Here is a 19,112-nt window from a genome sequence, read left to right as displayed (position 1 = left end):
GGCGTGTAAACTGTGCCAGTTTCTTGATGGTGGTTATTGCAGCTGTGGCTCGAGCAATTGCAAAACCTGCTGCACTTGTCGCATCAGGGCTTAAACCCAATTAAGCGCTAATTAACATATATAAGGCACAAGTGTGTGCATGTGGGTGTGTATGGGTGTGTGTGCCAATTGGAACTGTGCTAATGCATGCGACTGACCCGCATTAGGGCGCTTGTCAAGATACCAAAATCAGCAATTGATGCTATGAGCTACGTAGTTGCTATACCCAGCAAAGTAGTTGCTAATTTTTGAACTGAAGCTTATTTCAGTGTAAAAGCTTTTTGATTTTTTATTAGCCTTAGCCATCTTATTAAGTTTCTGTGCTTTGCCTAAATTTCCTCCCTTTTAACTCATTGATCCTCAGGTAGATGGGTAGATACTCTACGTATACCAATAATATTTAATATTTTGTGTTCATTCCTGAACGGCCGGGTTCATGTCCCACCGATTGGCTTTCCGACTGCCTGCCTCTGGCCACATTATATATTGCCCAAAAATATGTTTTTATATATTTTTTTTTCAAGTTTTTCTTTAGAATATTAACGATGAATAAGGTGTAAAACACCTCAATGCCTAAAATTGATTTATAAATCAACATAAAACATAATAGTTTTTATCTGCGAAATGTTTAGTGAAAAACATTCCGCAGCTTTCTCTGTTTGGGGGTTTGATATCCATTTGGGGTAGTTGTGTCAATAGCCTTGGATGTGTCAGGATTACAGGCCGTGTGACAGGCCAAAAGAGTTGGCTATTTGGCAGCTGCAGCAGCTTCAGTTCACAGCTATCAGATGGCCAAAGATGCAGCCGCAGACAACAGCAGCCCCCTCATCTGGCCGATCTTGTTGGCGTCTAGCGTATTAGCAGCCCACTTTAGAGTGGGAGTTGGTTGGTTTGGATTGTGTGGTTCGAGCTTATGGGGGGAGGTGCATTTGCAGGCTTTGAGCGGATTTGTTTAAAGCCGCGATGGTGGCAGCGATGCAGAAAGTTGTGCTGCTTTTCTTTTTATTTATATTTATATATATATTTTTTGCGCTCGCGCGAGATATTATGCGGCGATATTAATTGACAAATGAGATTTTTCCTTCCTACTCGACAGCGACAGGGGAACTTTCATTTTGACCACAAGCGTCTTGTTGTCAGCCCGGCTCAAACTCAAACTCAAGCCCCAGCTACAGCTACAGCTACAGCTCAAGCCCACATTTGCAGGCCAAGGCAATATGCATATACGTGGCTGGCCAATATGGTTAGAGCTGGCTGCAGCCGGCTGCTGTTTGGGTTAACGCCAACTGTCTGGGGCTATCAAACGCGCCGCGAACTCTTGTCAAGTTACTTAATGCCATAAATGTGGCTTGCATACGCACAACAACGTACCGCTAGGTTAAGATACGCCCTCTTCTGCACCGCAACCCAACCACCCAGTCCGGACCACACCACACCACACCACAGCACAGCATGTCTTCTTGATGGGCCGCTGAACTGTTAAATGTCAGGCCGTGATAGCAGCCGGCAGATTGATGAACGCTGTCATGGCATAAATATATCTTAAAGCGAAATGCGAAAAAAATAGAATGGAAAATTCAAAAGATATCGATAGCGAGTTTGGCCACTATACTATCTATGTACGCTGAGATACTCTTTGAATTTTTAATAAAAATATAGTTTCAAGTAGTGCATATATAATAAAAGAAAATAAATAAAATGCGGCGAATATGTAATATATGATAATAAATGCAGATTGTATAGATTGGTATATAAGATGTTATATGAATAGAATCATACCTAGAAATACACTTTGAATATGTGATGAAAAATTGCATAAATAATTTAGAATTACTAATTAGCTGCCAATAGAGCGGAGTACCTAAAATCTTATAGCTAAGAGATGTAGGTAACAATTCAAATTTTGATAATATTCTGTTATATTTGCGATATCTATCCATCGGATAGCATAACGACTACCTATTGATAATAATCAAACATTAGATTATAAACCTGCAATAACTATCGATCACAAGTGTAAAATCTAATATTAATATGCCAACTAAGCGAAATTTGTAAATAGTTTTCCATATTCTGTAACTTAAAGTGAAAATTATAACTTTAAACATATGCTGACATATAATTTTTATATGGAATTGCTTTCGTCAGACCGTATTTATTTATAAAATATTAACCACAGCTATTATGAATCCGTGTTCTGTGAATCATAACTTATCTAGATAAGAGTTACGATCAGCTTGAGAAAAGAGTATTGTGTATGGTTGATTCTTAACCATTTGTAATTCTTTTACTTTTGACAATATTTATTTTGTGCGTTTGGCGCCAAACTTCACAAGGAAGTCGTAGCGTTCCAAATTGACTCAAGATTCTACATCGCATCTATAAAAGCCAAATGGCAAACCTTTCTATGGACTTGTGGGTGTGTCCCGCGATAGACAGTCGGCGTCAGTTTCAGTTGCCTGTGTGGCGCTGTCAATCAATGCCAATGCAAAGCGCTACAACAACAGGCAGGTAGGCAGTCAGTCAGTCAGTCAGCCGTTCAGTTAGTCAAGTCTTGGCTTACGCTTTATATGTATTGGTTTGCCTTGGCTTTTTGAAAGTTGCAGCGTGCGCTGCGGCGCGTTGGTGGCCACGTCAAGAACTTGTACATGTTGCATATTAATTTTATTTATTTGTGTGGCAAGCGGCGTTTGACTAATTTCCTCTTTTGCTTCTCTTTTAGTATGGACTGCGTCAATTGGATCTCTCACTGCTGTCACAATTGTGGGCGCTAAACGACTCTATACAGGAGTTTCGCACGATGATCGAAGAGCAGGAGGACGAGGATGATGATGGCGATGTTGATGATGATGACGATGCCGAACTGGATGAGATGGGCAATCGCAGGCATTCACCGACGCCCTCATCCTATGATTCGGTTAGCTCCGAAGGCGGCGCCGATGCGGAACATGTCATGCAGGCCAAGGCGAAGCGTCTGGGCACCATACCAAAGGTCATAACGACGCAGCCAAAGCAGCAGCAGAAGCAGCAGCTGCAGCCGCGGGGCGATCTGAAGCCGTTGCCACGAATGCGCAGCGCCCCACCGCCACCGCCGCCTGTCGCACTTATGTGCACCGCACGCAAGGCGGCGGCACCGCCACGACCCACATGATGTTACCTAACCGACTTCCTAGCCGGAGTCAGGATGGTCATGTGCAAGGCGATTGTGAGCGATGTGCCGCCGCCGCCGACGACGTCGACGTCCACATTGGGCACCAATTAAGCTGGAGCTGTAGCTGCAGCTGGACTTAAAATTAACTGGAGCAGCACTTGGCAAGGGCATTGTGAAGTCGGTTAACGAATGTTTGTTTTGTGGCATGCACCATCCCTAGAATAGTTTACACAAGCGATAAACGATAAACGATCAGCGACAAACGTTAATCGATAAGGGATAATCATACATATATACACTATAGCTTAGCGTTAAGAGCGCAATTTAATTAATCCTAAGCCGCATAGCCATTAAGTTTAGCAGTCCTTTGTGTGATCTTCAGTTGTAAGTTTATTGTAATTTGAGTGTGTGCGTTTTTTTCTTTTTAATTTTCTTCTGTTGGCCCAAGCTCTACAACATAATTGAGGGCTACTTTTTGGGTTTTCTTTTACTGGTTTCACCTACAACTTTATTGTTTTTGATATAAATATATAAATATATATTTTTTGTTTTACGATTTAAAATAACTATATTCTTTCAAATTTAACGCAATATTTGAAACAGCACCCGCTCACAGCAGAACCACAATTTAACTTTATAAATATATATACCGGAAAATAAAAAACGAAGCATAAAAAGTTGCTGTAGATTTAAGTTAGGAACTGCACTACTTGTATATAGAGCCTGTCACTAAACAAATCCTGCGCTAAAACTATCTTAGGCTTTCTTACTGCTGCTGCAACACCAAGCAATATGTCTGCGAAAATAAAGAATCTAAAAACGAATTGTTAAACTCAATGAATTTATGCAAATCCTGATAGTTGGCACGATCTCTAGGCAATACTTATGCCATCCGTGCCCAGTTTGAGGCAGGGAAAATCAAAGGCCATCAGTTGGTTTTCTGAAAAGCTGCTATAAAAACTTGGGCACATATTGAGGCTCGTCAGGCCCGACAGTTTGCTGCTCATCTTTAGGCATATCGCCATGGGCGTTATTTGTGATAGCACGGGCACACAAATACTAGGCGTGGTCTTCGAATCGAGAGTAAACTTGGACACTTCATTGTTGTCCAGCGTAATAGTCACATCCACCGAGGCCTTGAGTATATTAATTTTAAATGTCATGCAAACTTGGAGAAAATTGTTTAATTAGTTGGCTTAATTGTTGTTTTGTGGCCCAAACATACGCGTCTTGTTCACATCCATGGACTTAATAACTGCGCCCTGGCAACAGTTGCAGCTCATGCTCAATGAGCATTTGCACTGCGCTGGAAAGGATATCATATCCTGATCTTCACTGGAAGCACTGGCGGCCTGCACAACGCCGACGCCGACCAGGTAAAGCCAAATGCCCAACCCCAAAGCCAGCAGGTGCCATTGCTTGGCTAGGCTCAAGATTGCATTTACCATAGCTGAAATATTGTCGGATTTATTTGAAACTGGATAAAGTGATCACAACGCGTGCCATAAAACTGACTGAATTAATCAAAAAGTGTTTACTTTTGTTTAGGGAATTTGCACGCAAAAAATTAAGAGTTTCACTTAAATTTAATAGAAAGTCATTTAAGTTTTGGTTATTAAATATAATTAACAGAACGGTTCATTTAATTTCCATGGGCGTACACAGGTTCAAGGGTAATCAAGCGAATTTTCATAGCAATTTTTTGTCGTAATATTCATTGGCCTAAGAGTAGGCATCAATATGTTAGGACATTCCACACTTATTGATCCCCAAAGTATGCAATTAAATTCGCCTTTGTTTCAGAGCCTTGTACACGTGTTGCATACTTTGAAGGGCAAACAATAAAATTAAAAATTAATATTGACTCTAGATATATAAATATTAACAAATAGATAGATTGCATCTATCTATGTATAGCTGAATATATGATCTTAAAAATGTGATATTTATCTCGATTGATATTTCTATTTATTTGTCAAGAATGTTTTGATATCGGTGACTATATTAGCAAGAGAACATATTAGAACTTATTTCCCATTTTTCCTAAATTCAATAGATTCAATTTCTAATCATTTTTTTTGTCGCACATTAAAGGTGCCAACTAAGTATTGTTGATTCACGTATACTATATACATGTCAAGCGCATACTGAGAAATTAAAAATATGAATAATTAAACATTATTCAACGTTTTTTCCAGGAATCAAAGTGCAAATAACCCTTTACTGTAGCATCGCCGATACCATAATTTCTATCAGCAGCATTGCATTTGCTTTTGTGTATGTACATTTTCATGTGTATGTGTTCCTGGTTTATTTCGTTTTTTTCTCAGCGAATAATTTGGTGCTATGGCTAAACGTGGTGGAAAGTATTGCGGCCGGTACGGGTTCGAGGGCCTATCGTGCTCGTAGTGCGAGCTGAAATAGAGGGTTCGGGTATCCCCTAGACGTGAACTCCCGAATATCTCTTGTTTTTTATTTTACTTTTGCGTTCCGACAGTCACCAATTTTCGTCATAGGATCAATTCAATTCTAATGTTAATGATTCATGGCGTAGTTCCCCGATTCCTTTACAAGTTCATATCTGTAAAAGTTTTTCATGACAACATTTGTCGTTTTTAAATTCTTCTTTTTGCTAGTGGCAATAGAGATAGAATGGCAAGGCCAACCTGAACAAGTCTCGCACAGAAATAGCAAGTGGCCGAAATGCTAGACCATATTAATTAAATTTGTATATGTCATATGAAACTGGTTAGTAGAAGCGGACACAATAAATTTCTCATGGCCATGAATTAGCCGAAAAAAGCGAGAGTATATGTTTATCAATTTTTATATGATTTATTCAAATTCAATCAATATTCCAAATAAGATCAGGAATATAACTAAAACATGCATCAAACATAAAGCGATTCCAATTTGCAACGTGCCGGGCACAATCCAAGCAAATTCGTTAATCCTCTAAGGTATTTGCGAGGGCAACTCCAAAAGTTTCCGGTTGACATTTCGTTTATTCTGAACTGGGTTTTTTTTCTAAAGGTAGACAAAAATATAAACAAATGTTTACCTACACATTTATTTTATGCAATTTATGGAAAATAATTATTTTAATTCTTTACATTTTATTTATGTAACATTTTTCCCAAAAAGAGTAATTTCGTAAATAGGAAAATTCAAATTAAAAAATGTTAGATAGTAAAATAAAAAGGGCACAGATATCCTCTCGCCATTTAAAATTTATCGTGCCACCCACCTAAAAACATGCAACGAGATGCCAAACCAGTGATAATTAATATGCGTATAAGCAACGAATTTGAAAGTGAGAAGATTACGTATACGACGCATCGGTTATTAAAAGTTGTCGACGACTTGCTTAAATATTCTTTGCAGATCTTTGCTGTTTGGTTGCAAAATGATTGCTATTCAGTCTAGTTTTAGAAGTGCAGCTCGCATCAACATGACAACTCCAAAAATGGTAAATATAGCAATTTGAAATTAAGAATGTATCTAATTTATGTGTATATTTGTAGATACTTTTTGTTGCCCTGGTGGCAGTCATGGCAGCCAGCTGCTCTGCTGGTTTCTTGGATTACGTTTTTCCCACTCTCATGTCTGAGTATTACTCCCAGGTGCCCACTAAGGAGGGTTACCGCTTTAAGTAAGTCCATTTATTCTGATTCAATTCCATTCAGTTCCTAACTGACCAACTTTCATCTCAATAGCTTGAATGATCCCAATGGAAGCTCACGCGAGGAAATTGGTGTTATTATGAATCCGGGCACACCCGAGGAGCAGCTGGTTGTGATGGGTACCTACTCCACCTACGATGAGAAAACTGATACAGATACTATTACCATGTATACTGCCGATAAGGATGGTTACAAGACTCGCTATCAGATCAAGAATCGTAAATTGAGCGGGGGAAATCTCAAATCTTTGGCTGGCTAAAATTAATTTAAAAATAAAAAAAAAATACATTAAAGTCTACAATTATTGGATGCCAAATCTTGAAGTGGGCGAAATGAATTCAGAAATCAAAAATATAGCAAATTATACAATTATTAATGCTGAAACTTGCTGGGAACTGGCGAATTAATTTATAAGAGATTGAAAACAACACACATTTTGGGATGAACAAGTGTCGGAATTTTGAGCATTAAAATGTGAATGTTGTATTGTTAAGGCCGAAATTTATGACAGCTATTGGCATTTAGCAATTGTGTCTGTGATAACAACTCTTTGACGGTATTCCCCTGCACAAAGATGACAGCTGGGGATCATTATTTGTCATACCACCCACGTAAATGGCACGTCTTAAAGTTGTCAGCCCATTGATCATTAATTAATGTGCTTAACTACAATGTAGGCACGCTGACCGAACCGAAAGAAAACAAAACGTAAGACCTTTTGGTTGGGTTTGCATAGATGCCGGCTAGCATTGGCGCTGCGTCTGTATGGGGGACCGGTTTGAGCTAATAGTAGCAACAGCGAATTAAAAAGCAAAAAATAAATAATAGAAAATAGAGGCAAACTATTACATATACGGCGCATCATATGGTGGACGCCGTCGACGCCTCGCTTAAATATTCTTTGCAGATCTCTGGTGTTGGATCGCCGCACAATTCCATCTCAGTCTCGTTTGGGAACTTCAGCTCGCATCAACATGACAGCTGCGAAATTGGTGAGTAGTCGAAAGGCCCAAAGGCCATCGCCAGCCAAGGCAAGGGTGGAGATTGCTGACTGCCGATTGATGCTGACTACTTGCATTTGAATGGCATTCAAACTATTCACAATCCGTTTCGAATGCTTGCAATTAAAATGTTAAGCGCTACTGCGGCTGACTGCAGGTGCTGTTGAACTGGACAAGCGATTAGCTATAATTACTCTATCAAGTGCATATTTTATTCTGTTTATAAATGTATCTTATAGATATTTGTTACTGCTTTGGTGGCTGTTATGGCAGCCAGCTGCTCTGCTGGTTTCCTTGACTATATTTTCCCCACCATCATGACGGAATATTACAACCAGGTGCCCACCAAGGAGGGTTACCGCTTTGAGTAAGTCCATCGATTCGGATTCAATTCCATTCAGTACCTAACTGACCAACTTCTATATCAACAGCTTGAAGGATCCTAATGGTAGTTCCCGCGAGGAAATTGGTGTTATTATGAATCCGGGCACACCCGAGGAGCAGCTGGTTGTTATGGGTACCTACTCCACCTACGATGAGAAAACAGATACAGATACTATTACCATGTATACTGCCGATAAGGATGGTTACAAGACTCGCTATCAGATCAAGAATCGCAAACTGAGCCCCGGCGCACTGAAATCTGCCGCAGGCTAAGAAATTGTAATTTTTAGAATATTTAGTAAAAAAACAACAAAGTGATAATAACAGAGTAAAATATATATGTATTTATTATTGCTGATAATATGTTTGCATGTCGAAACTGGTTTGAAACCTTGGTGGTAAATTCAGTATGGTCTTTGGCCAAGATCAAGTTTAGATGTTTCATTATCAAGCGGTCATCTGGATAGACAAGTTTGTGTATTTATATAATTGCGTAATATAGTTTGACCTTTAACATTCTTGCAGCTTACAAAGTTCGATGTTCATTTAACAGAAATCCTCAAATATAGCATTAACTTGACCATGAATCATTTCAGGCATTACTGAATTGACAGATTCTACTGGCGTCAGATCTATGCATAATTTTCATGCTAATTAACAACTTTGGGAATCATGAGAGCTTTTATTAATTATTAGTCACGCTAATTATGAGGCAAGCCTTTTTGCAAGATGACAGATTAGTTGTGCACACGAATCGAATTGAAGCTAATGCAGTTTTAAGCGTTCACGTTCATTTTCAATTGTTAATTAGCATGTCTAAATAAATTCTATTAGGAGACAAGAGTGTAATCACAAGTTTTAGCATAAAAGTTAAGCTAAGTTAAGGTCATGGACACGATAAATAATGTTGAGAAAATAATGAGTATTTTATAAAATTAGACATTGTTGTAGATTTATACATAAAGTACTTAACTATTCTTTGGTGAAATCTAAGCAAATTACTTGCTACTCGACAGCTTCCTCATTGCTCACTTCTTAGATAATTATTGTAAGTAATATCTAAGTAAATAAAATTTTTAATATTCTTAAAAAAATACATTAAAAAGTAAGTTCAGCTCTTTCCAACCTCATAATCGATTTAATGAGCTCGTAAATCGTAACTTAATTTAATTATCCAAAAATTCGACATAACTTTGGTTTGTGTTAAATTGATTTAATTATGGTGATTAATTTGAACCATTAAAAATCATAATTTCATGTTTGGAATTTAATATTTAACGCGTGGCTCTTCACCTTGAGCCGCTTCGGGGATTTTTTAGCTAAGCCTAAATCCGGAATTCACGTCTACAAATTTTGGTCGCTGTAAAACTGACCAAGACTTGTTACTGCGTTTTATAGCAATGAGCAATTGTGTGTCTGCATTAACAGCTTTCCTTAGAGCCGTTGTTGTGTTAACAGCAAAGCTTGTGGGTATTCAAAAGTAGTACGTTATTTCAATAGAGCTTGGCAACACGAGATCAAAACTTGTCATAAATTGAAATCGAGTTGAAAAAAAGCTTAAAAACAAAACAATGAGGCTAGAATAATGCCAAAAAAGCGGCATTTTGTGTGTAAATCGCTAAAAAAAAGCGTTCAAAATTGAAAGCTCTGAATTGTTTATTAGCTGCGACTTGGCTTGGCGCGCAATTGGCTTGTTGGATTGTTGCCACAGGTAACTGACCAGACACAAAGCGGCCCAAACAGAGAGCCGCGAGACGCAAGCTGTGAGTACCCAAACAAACAATCGACAATGGTGCAAGATACACTGTGCAAAATTAAATGTGTCATTGTAAAAATGTACTGATAATATTGAGCATAGAAGTATGTATATCTACCTACAACTTTGCTTTATTAAAAAGATTTCAAATGAAGTGCTATATTCTCTGAAAAATATATATTCTTATAAAACGATATTTACGGAAAATAAAATAACATGTCTTTAAGTTCCACAAACCAAAACATGAAAAAAAAAAAATGAATTTTGAATGTGTTGTATGAAAAGCAATATGAATGAAAACAATCATATACAACAATGAAGATTTAAAATTTCTTAAACTAAAATGTTATTATAAATTGTAAATTATAGTAGTGTTATTTACAACTAAACTATTCGTAACTGTACGCGTACTATCAATTAAAAATCGAAAATTCGCTAAGTGTACGCACTGTACCTGTACCACACATAACGCCAGCAACAATAACAAAACAAACAACCACCAGGGCAGAGCCAGAGTGCGCCCCTAAGTTTGGATTAGAACGTAACGCTCAGTTCCCGGACAACTGTCAACGATGCGAGAACGCGACGCATAAACTAAATTTTATATGAAATGCTTTTGGTGCAATATTTGGAATACTAAAGATGGTTTTAAAAATATTCATAAATAAAATAGTTAAAAGAATGTGCAATTGTGGTAAAAGTTGTTAACTATTTGGATAAAAAAAAAAAAAAACCAAACAGTGGAAATGAAAGCAAAACTGACGCGTTGTGTGTCAATTTTATTGTTTCTGGTCATTTTGAACAAGTGCAAGGGGCGCGGGGTTGAGGCAGTTGGACAGGCTCTGATACAATTAAGTCACGGTAAGTTGAGCAACAAGCCAAAGTGAAATTATTTGTATTGTTCAGATTGTCCAGCAATATGTTTGGGTGTAAATATTTTCGGCTGTGGTCGCGGCTTGAACTGACCCTTCAACTGTAGCTGGTAGCTGGTGTTGCTGCCACAAGTAATATGACCTTTGGCTTCATGCGTCAGTGCCCAAAAAAAATTGCCCAAAAAAAAAAAAAAAACACTAAAATCACGTAAAAATCGACAGCTAGCCAAAATGTAGGACAATCAATATAATTTATGAGTAATTGCATAAAAAAAAAAAACAATTGCTGGCAAATCCCAAGCAGCTGCACAAACAGGTGCACAAATATGCGTTAAAGTTAATTGCGCCGCCGACACGCACACAAATCGGTCAACTCTGCCACAAATAATTTCGGTGGCATGCCCCCGCAGCAAGTGCTAATCGATAAATTTATTACTGTTGTCTAACCGGGCATTGTTGCTGTTAGTGCGCGGTCATCATCATTGAGGCCAAACCATCATAATTATGCCTGGCCTGCTTTAAAGCATAGCCAGGCCTATACAAGCAGCCTTAGGAGAGGAGCTAGTGGTGGAGGTTGGTTGCACGTAGCATAACTTGAGCAGCAACTGTTGCTGTTGCATTTGCTTGCAATTGATCAAACAAACTTGGAAATGCGGCATTAAAATAAGATACATAAACATAATGGTAGCGAATGGGCTACCATTCCAACTCAGCCCAAAGTGGATTTCGTTGGGTAGGTAACCAGTTTTAATGATTTGTCGATAAATTGAACGACAAACTGGGAATTTGTCTGAGTGCTACATGGCTTACATACTCTGTTGTGTTTGTTGTCTGCATGTCCTTAATATCTATTCTTATATGCTTACTTCTTTTACTATATTGAAGTGTTTGGAAGAATATATTATAATATACATATATGATTTACATTTTTTGTAAAATTCTCTGTCTTTTATTTACAATAAATCGCGTCTGATGCATAAATGCCAGGTTTCTAAGCGAAATTAATATTTTTTTTTATTAAGAAGGATTTTCTTTGATTCGATTGGCTATTTTCAATTGTAAAATTTAATAGCTGAAAAAAGAACTGTAAGCCAATTTAATCGTATATCATTTAACTGGTAATAAATATTTTTCGAAATTGATATTTATATCTAATTAATTTATTAATTGAGTAAAATGCAAACTCTAAATGTTTCATAAAGTAAAATCTTTTCGAAATAAATGAGCACTCACTTATATAGCATAATCTGAACTCCCTCTGGACAGCCTTAATACAACTGTTCGTATGATATATCCACCTACCTGCTTCTCGTAAGTTAGCTCACAACTGTCTATAAAGTTTTTTTGCAAGCCAGTAAGTTGCTATAGAAACGTTCTCAAAGTTCAAGAAACTACCAAATAACAAGCCACCAGTTCGCAAATAAACAACTTAAAAATAAATGTATATATGCAGATGATGATTTAGATGATAACTATCCGGAAATCAAGGATGAGGTGCATTTGGAGGATTTCTTCTGGACGGGCTCAGGCGACGGGCCGCCCGACTATCTGAAGAAGGTGCACACAGGCATCAGCAAGGGCAAGGATGTCATAGTCAAGACGGAAACCGTGGTGGCCACCGTCTACGTGGATGGCAACAATGTTAGTCTGATCCAGATATAACTAACATCTATAGTTAACTTAACTGTTTGTTGTTTTTAGGAAATCGAGATACCGATTTGTCTGGACTGCAGGCCTGATGATGGTGGCGGCAATTGGGATTTGGGTGCACCTGGTATGCCGCCGCTGAATTACTCCTCAACGGATCGTCGCTATTGGCTACTGACTGTCATGTCTGGTTTCTACACGTCCAGGGATAACCCCATGCTGGAGGAGAAGCTGGCGCGTCTATATCGGTTGGCTTTTACTAGGTGAGTATGGAAATGTTTACATTTAGATTTGCCGTAACTTCCAACTGGGCTGACATACAGACAGCAGACACGCCACCTGGGCATAAATGGAGCACAACAAATTGCGGGCGTTTCTATAGAATCATCACGTGAGCGCCGCCAGCCGGGGCCAGATATAAGCACTACGACCACCACATGGCCGGGCGATGATGTCGAAATATTCGATATGCAGGTGGATACAACGCATCAAATCAAAACTGTGTGGGCGGCGGGTGCGGAGCCCGAATGGGCAGTCGCTGACTCAGCAGAGTCAAGTGAGTCGCCGCTGAGCAGCTCCACGGTGGCAACCATAGCGACAGAGTCCATGGACTACAGCGCATATGTTACGCTTATCCCCTGGGAGTTAATACAGCAGAATGGCAAGTCGGAGAAGTTGCAGGAAATGCGCGAGGCGTTGTTAAGTCAACAACAGCAGGAGGAGCAGCAACAACAACAACGGCAACAACAGTCACTCTATAGGGAGGACCGAGTGCGGGTTGTTATACACAACATCACGCAAGTCAGCGAATCGGAGCTGCTTAAGTGGAACAGCTCGGCTAGCAATGTGGCTGACTCCGATGCGTATGTTAACCTTAAATTGTAGGACCAACAGCCCAATTAACTATACCTACTTATACTTACCTGCATCTCTAATCCCAGCAGCAATGAGCGACCTGTAGCCAATCAAACGGAACTCATCTATACAGTCCTTGTGAATGGGCGACCAGTTTTGGCCACCACGGCTGCTAAGGACATGGAACTGGTTAGCGAGGCGGAGGCAGCTAGCACGCTGGGCAAGGCCATATATATGAAATCTGAACGTAAGTCCAAAAAACAGTTAGCTTCGGCGTGTCGAATTCTAAATACCCTTCCAAATAGAAGTGTGATTTTGATGAAATGTACTTCATATGTTTGAAGCGCTATCCAATCTGTTAAAGTATCTCTTATCAATGGGAAAGCTATTGGCACTTATATAAAAGTGCCAAAAGTAGTTGATCAGGCTTAGCGATGGCATCGGGCGATTCCTCAAAAGCACGACAAATAAACGTGTGATGGAGCCCGAGAGAAAAAATCATATATTGGTCAATTTCCAAATATTCCATCCCAGCTATCTCAAGAATTGTAAATGAGAGAGTAGATTAAATAGAAGACGTAGTCACACTCTATATATTTACATATGATGAGTTCATAAAGCATTCTTTTTGATGCCTTACACATTTTATGAAAACTCTTCCGTTTCACAGCTTATATTAGGGAGCCCACGGCTACAGCCTTGGCGCCGGTGCCACGTAGCGGACAGGCAGGCTTTTTCAACTCTGTGAAGAACAATGTGGTGCTGGTGGTCATTAGCTCTGTGGCCATTCTGCTCTTGATGCTGCTATTGGTGGCCATCCTGTTGCTGGGACGCACACGTGCTCGCCAGCGTGAGCTAAGTGCGGTAAATAGGTAAGTTCATAGAATCAAAGGAGTCGTTAATTAAAGTCTAATGTTCTCCTATCAACTTCACAGAACCTCCTCGCGCAACGAGCTTTTATCAGAGGGTCAGTCCATGCGACCCAGTTCGCGTGGTACTTTGCTGGACAGCGCTGCGGGTGGCTCTGCTCCTAATCCCGGTGATCAGAGCACCACACGGACTCGGGATGTGGGCGTGCAAAATTTTTCGTACGAGCGAGAGCCACGCATCAGTTTTCCGGCACCGCCAGCTGAGGCACACACGCGTACACGGCGTGATTCCATTTCCTCAACGGATAATACCTCCGACTCTTCGGTTTATTGTCCCATTAACCCGCCCAGTGCCGATGTGCAGCGTATATTGGACGACAAGGCGTCACGCCTATTTGACGGGCACAAGCGACGGCGGCATCAGTATGATCGTGCTGAGGGAGGACTCGAGGATACCATATATGCCTCGGTGGTATCGGAGAAGAAGGGCGACAAGTCGCGCCACAAGTCGAAGCGTCGCTATCTAAATGAGAATCGTGTTGGGTCGCTGGAAACCAGTCCGGTTCAGGGCTCGTTGGGTCAAAGCAACTCTTCCACGGAGGAGGGTAACTCGCCGGCTGCCACGCGTCGCAGCTATGAGAACTTTCAACGCAATGAGGCTTACAATCCGCACAACAATTACCATCGCAATAAGCTGCTGCAACAGCAAACTATCTTTACGGATAAGGAGTACCCGGAGGATGATACCGTCGGCTCCCCACAAGCCATCAACAGGGAGATGATACGTTCACGCGGCGTACAACCATCAGAGAAGTCTTCAGATACGGCCAGTGTGGGTTCCTTTCTGTCCATGGCCTCTGTACGCGCCTTTCCCAAGAGCACACTGCCCGAACCACTGAATCGCGTGCTGGATCCCGTTTTTGTCACCTATTACGACAATGTGAATGCTGTGGCACCGCAATCCGGAGCAGCACCGCCACAACAGAACTCCACCAGATCCCTGAAGTCACACAAATCCCTTGGGAGCAGGGATAGCACCATTGCGACCATTGCCAGTTTTCCCAGCCCGAAGGCTCCACCTCCAGTACGGAATGTGCGTTCCGCTTCGCACAGTGATAATCCAGATCCGGGTTGTGTGGGACCCGTCGTCTGGGAGCGGCACAAGAAACGTCTCAGCAGCAGCGCTGACAACCAGGGTGAGGCGGGTGGACACAATGATGGTGATGATGTTGATCATGAAGTTGATGATGATGATCATGATGTGCAAATTGGGGCACAGACACGCTACTAACTGGCAACTGTAGTCCTAGTTGTTGTTATTCTTGTTGTTGTTGCCTGCACACAACTGTAATTAGTTAACCCAGTTAGAGACCATAGAACCCAAAAATATATATATATATATATAAACAAAAAAGTTCACTTGCAATTCAACTGAACCCAACTGAACTCAACTGAACTTCCTCCAAACATCTTCCGCAGAGGCCCGGAGCTATGCTGACTTTAGCCCCAGTCCCATGCACGATGCTTCCGCCATACGCAACCACTATGAGGGTTTATTGGAGGGCGCCATGCAGATGTACGCCAGCCAGGATGATCTGCCCATGCCACTGCCCTCGCGTGATTTTACCAACAAGCGACGTACCACAAAACGCGAGCATCGCGGCTCTTCCGCCGGCCTGCCCAGGTATGTGTCGGTGCCTTCAAACTTGATAACTGCATACCCAGCGTTTTATCTATCCCTTACAGCAATCCCCCAAAAGCATATAACACTGCGGATCGGCCGGCCACTGCACAGCCGGAGAAGACGCCAAAATCGGCCCAGTCCACGCAGCCGCCATCGCCCACCTACAGCGCTTGGGGCAGCAGTCTGCACGGTTCCCACTCACCGCTGGTGCGGCCACTGAGCGCTGGTCCCTTTCTGCGGCCCGAAACTATTTTGGAGATTTCCCGGGGCGCACTTATCACCTCCAGCTCCACAGCAAATACGCCGGGACGTGAGCGTAAGGCATCGGCGCCTTCGGCCGCGCCACTTATCGAGGCCATTCAAAGCGAACTGCGCAAGTTCAAGCAGCAGAAGGATTAAACAAACCAGAACCAATAAAGAATAACGAGAGTGCTCTTCGTTTTATTTAATAACGTAATACGCTGATAAACGTAAACTCTTTTCTATTTCATTACAATAAAATATCACAAAACTTGAATATTCCTAATTTAAAATACAGGGTGCAAAAATGATTAATTACAATCTGTGGTGTAAAATGAGATTCAACGATTTTTATGAGGAAGGTTTAAGTTTTGTCTGACTGGCTTCAAAACTTACTTTCAAAGCCCACATAAAACCTTATTGAACACGTGCTTCGGTGATTTTTGAAATTCCACCCTCAACTATGGGAATTTTTCCGAAAAATTTTCAACTTCTTTGATTACTATCTGACCACTTTTAAACTCATTATTATCAAGTATATTTGTTTTTATTTATATGAAACGTCGGAACTGCGCGTCCAAAATGTCAATAAACAAGATTCTAACCACAAGACTTACATATGAGTAAACAGTTGACTCTATTTTTTGATTGTTAATTTAAATATTTCTATAAAATCTAACTTAATACTTGAAGTTCGATACTACGGCTAGATTATAATTTTCCAAAAGCGGGAACTGAACTTATGTCTAACATTTGAAGCATAAACTGTTTTTGTGTAAACGTGATCAAGCTATGCTAGATTTATTTAAGTGCAGAAAGTAATAAAACATTTCCGTCGGTTGTTTTATACTGTGAATATAAATTTTGTTATCGGAAAGAGAAAAGATAAATACCAAAAGTGTCTATTACAACTTACCGCAATAGTAGTTGGCCAACTCTGGTAAAGAGCAATCAGAGATCTGCACTGACCCATATCACAAAATTTACGGTATTCCTGACCAATACATTAAAACCGCGATTGCTATGGTAGTCATGTGTGCAAAGTTCTGCATTCCTTGTTTGCATAGATATTACGCTCCATTACGTCGGGAATTCCAGTACATTTTATTATACAGAGTTTCATTGCTAGTGCAACTGACTCTGGAAATCTAATAATATTAGTTACCATACAATATTAATTTTAATATATTCTACTTGGATTGATATTGGATATTGGAAGCTTTTCGTTTGTCTATATGAAACTACAAAATGGGGAGACTTGACATTCGAAATATATTTTCTCGTTTTATTTTCTCATTTTATTTGAATATCCAATTTCCAAAATGTCGATAAACTTCGGTATCTAGGCTATAGCATATAAAAGACAGAACATCACCTCCCTTTTTAAGCCAAATTTAATAATAATAATAAGATAATTGTTATAGCTGAAGGTTCGGCATGGTTGTGATGTCTTTTTGGAATAATGCAAGTGGCTTTACTTTTTACCTAAAAAACCTTCTGCAGCTACAGAAGAAAGGAAGCATTTTTGTGCCGGCAGCTTGCCGCCGATGTCAGGGAATTCCCTTAAAGTCATTTTACTTGTTTATTATTTTATTAAAATCGCCTTTATAAACAAATATAGTGTATTTACATTTGTGAAGCGTTTCGGGATTTTTAAAAATTACATTTAAAAGACTTACACCGACATAGTATGCCCTCACCAGCCCATTTATATATGCTATATTTACTTGTTTATTATATACCCATTATATTATTCCGTTGCAATGTTGATCTCTTTCAAGCTATAATCAAGTGGTTCAAGTGGTCGTAAATAGTGTACTAAAATTTGTAGATTCATAATAAATATATTGGAAAGCCTTTTCGAGCGTTTTGTGGTTTCCTTCGGGTGCCTTTGCCTTCTTTATCATTTAGAACAATTCCTTTTGTCCTTTTGTATCAGCCGGATAGTCCTTGACATTGATGCTACGCTTGCCCAGACGTGGTCCAAACCACATGCCAGACGAGGCGCTGGGTCCGGTGCGTTTGTCCAGTGCCTGCTGTAGTGCCAGCAAATGGGCCCATTTTCTCAGTTCAGAATCGCTGCGTCCCACACGAGGAAATGGAACCAAACTGGCGCGCTTTTGATACTCTATAGGCGATTAAATAGATTTACATAAAAATTCAAATCAACTGAATTTTTACGCACCTTCAAAATCTTCAGCGGAGGCATCACCAAATCCGTAGAGGGTCTCATAGGCAACCGCGTCGTTGTCATCGTGCAGGCTGTTCACCAGGCTCGGATCGCTGCGTCCGACGCGTGGAAACGTATAGAGACCCATGTTGGCACCACGACGAATCTTATCATGCTCCACTTTGATTAGAAAAGTAAGAACAGTTTGAGAAATACGCCTTATATACCATATAGTTGCTATGATTTTTATAAATATTGCTCCTCTAAACTTAAAAGTGCTTCAAATAAAACTTTAATGAATTGCACCCGACTCTATATGTATTGTACTGAAGTCTCACTTGCTGCCTAGCCTAGCCCTTAATGAAAACAAATTGAAATGGCCTGAGGACTGTCTCAGTAGTCCTGGCAGCGGCGCAGAGATTTATTGCCCATGGATTAACACCCTGCTAGACAAGGCTTGAGTTGAGCTATATTAATTGGTCACTCAATGTATTAAATCATTTCCATTCTTGGACTCACCTGCAGCACTGAATTTGGTCAGCAAGACAAGCAATAAAATGGTGTAGGCAATATTGAGTAGTCCCAGAAACGACTTCATTTCTCAACTTTAAATTTAAAATGTATTATATCTCTTAGATGTTCGCTTGATGTTTACTTCTTGACGCTCACAGATATAATGCTTGATGCTGCATGAAACTCTCGTCCTTTTATATCCCAAGGCAGGCAATGCGGCGTGTGGGAACAATAGCTGCGACTTTCGT

General features: G+C 40.2%; 6 protein-coding genes across 11 annotated transcripts in view; 4 read left to right on the top strand and 2 right to left on the bottom strand.

The window, feature by feature from the left end:
• The window catches only part of LOC6633058 (AAC-rich mRNA clone AAC11 protein), a 50,296-nt gene extending 46,282 nt beyond the window's left edge, over positions 1 to 4,014 (top strand). For all 4 annotated transcript variants that reach the window (XM_032433810.2, XM_032433812.1, XM_032433811.1 and 1 more), the window contains one exon: positions 2,762 to 4,014. In XM_032433810.2, coding sequence (XP_032289701.1) covers positions 2,762 to 3,190 — 429 coding nt within the window. In that variant the 3' untranslated portion in view covers positions 3,191 to 4,014. The remainder of the gene's footprint in view (positions 1 to 2,761) is intronic.
• A 48-nt stretch (positions 4,015 to 4,062) lies between these two features.
• LOC6633057 (uncharacterized) lies at positions 4,063 to 4,638 on the bottom strand. The gene is made up of 2 exons (XM_002055910.1): positions 4,416 to 4,638; positions 4,063 to 4,358 (listed from the first exon to the last, which is right to left on the bottom strand). The coding sequence occupies exons 1-2, from the start codon at positions 4,636 to 4,638 to the stop codon at positions 4,063 to 4,065; spliced, it is 519 nt and encodes a 172-aa protein (XP_002055946.1).
• A 1,806-nt stretch (positions 4,639 to 6,444) lies between these two features.
• LOC6633028 (larval cuticle protein 65Ab1) lies at positions 6,445 to 7,617 on the top strand. The gene is made up of 3 exons (XM_002055909.4): positions 6,445 to 6,659; positions 6,715 to 6,842; positions 6,907 to 7,617. The coding sequence occupies exons 1-3, from the start codon at positions 6,597 to 6,599 to the stop codon at positions 7,130 to 7,132; spliced, it is 417 nt and encodes a 138-aa protein (XP_002055945.2). The 5' UTR covers positions 6,445 to 6,596; the 3' UTR covers positions 7,133 to 7,617.
• Positions 7,618 to 7,743: 126 nt separating this feature from the next.
• Positions 7,744 to 8,592, top strand: LOC6633027 (endocuticle structural glycoprotein SgAbd-9). The gene is made up of 3 exons (XM_002055908.4): positions 7,744 to 7,865; positions 8,114 to 8,241; positions 8,306 to 8,592. The coding sequence occupies exons 1-3, from the start codon at positions 7,848 to 7,850 to the stop codon at positions 8,529 to 8,531; spliced, it is 372 nt and encodes a 123-aa protein (XP_002055944.1). The 5' UTR covers positions 7,744 to 7,847; the 3' UTR covers positions 8,532 to 8,592.
• A 1,960-nt stretch (positions 8,593 to 10,552) lies between these two features.
• LOC6633026 (uncharacterized) lies at positions 10,553 to 16,458 on the top strand. 3 transcript variants are annotated; one of them, XM_070207349.1, is made up of 9 exons: positions 10,553 to 10,875; positions 12,340 to 12,527; positions 12,588 to 12,796; positions 12,857 to 13,396; positions 13,478 to 13,635; positions 14,059 to 14,260; positions 14,324 to 15,453; positions 15,737 to 15,941; positions 16,004 to 16,458. In XM_070207349.1, exons 1-9 carry the CDS (start codon positions 10,761 to 10,763, stop codon positions 16,338 to 16,340), a joined length of 3,084 nt encoding a protein of 1,027 aa, XP_070063450.1. In that variant the 5' UTR covers positions 10,553 to 10,760; the 3' UTR covers positions 16,341 to 16,458. The 3 variants fall into 3 exon arrangements, with proteins under 3 accessions (XP_070063450.1, XP_032289674.1, XP_070063448.1); XM_032433783.2 differs by having other exon boundaries at positions 12,857 to 13,414; XM_070207347.1 differs by having other exon boundaries at positions 12,857 to 13,414; positions 13,475 to 13,635.
• A 1,291-nt stretch (positions 16,459 to 17,749) lies between these two features.
• Positions 17,750 to 19,016, bottom strand: Capa (cardio acceleratory peptide capability). The gene is made up of 3 exons (XM_002055906.4): positions 18,871 to 19,016; positions 18,367 to 18,531; positions 17,750 to 18,309 (listed from the first exon to the last, which is right to left on the bottom strand). Exons 1-3 carry the CDS (start codon positions 18,947 to 18,949, stop codon positions 18,089 to 18,091), a joined length of 465 nt encoding a protein of 154 aa, XP_002055942.1. The 5' UTR covers positions 18,950 to 19,016; the 3' UTR covers positions 17,750 to 18,088.
• Between the last annotated feature and the right edge of the window lie 96 nt (positions 19,017 to 19,112).

Source organism: Drosophila virilis, chromosome 2 (assembly GCF_030788295.1).
Source record: "Drosophila virilis strain 15010-1051.87 chromosome 2, Dvir_AGI_RSII-ME, whole genome shotgun sequence".
NCBI lineage: Eukaryota > Metazoa > Arthropoda > Insecta > Diptera > Drosophilidae > Drosophila > Drosophila virilis.
The sequence above is the reverse complement of the archived record's forward strand: the minus strand, read 5'-3'. Positions and strand labels throughout refer to the sequence as shown.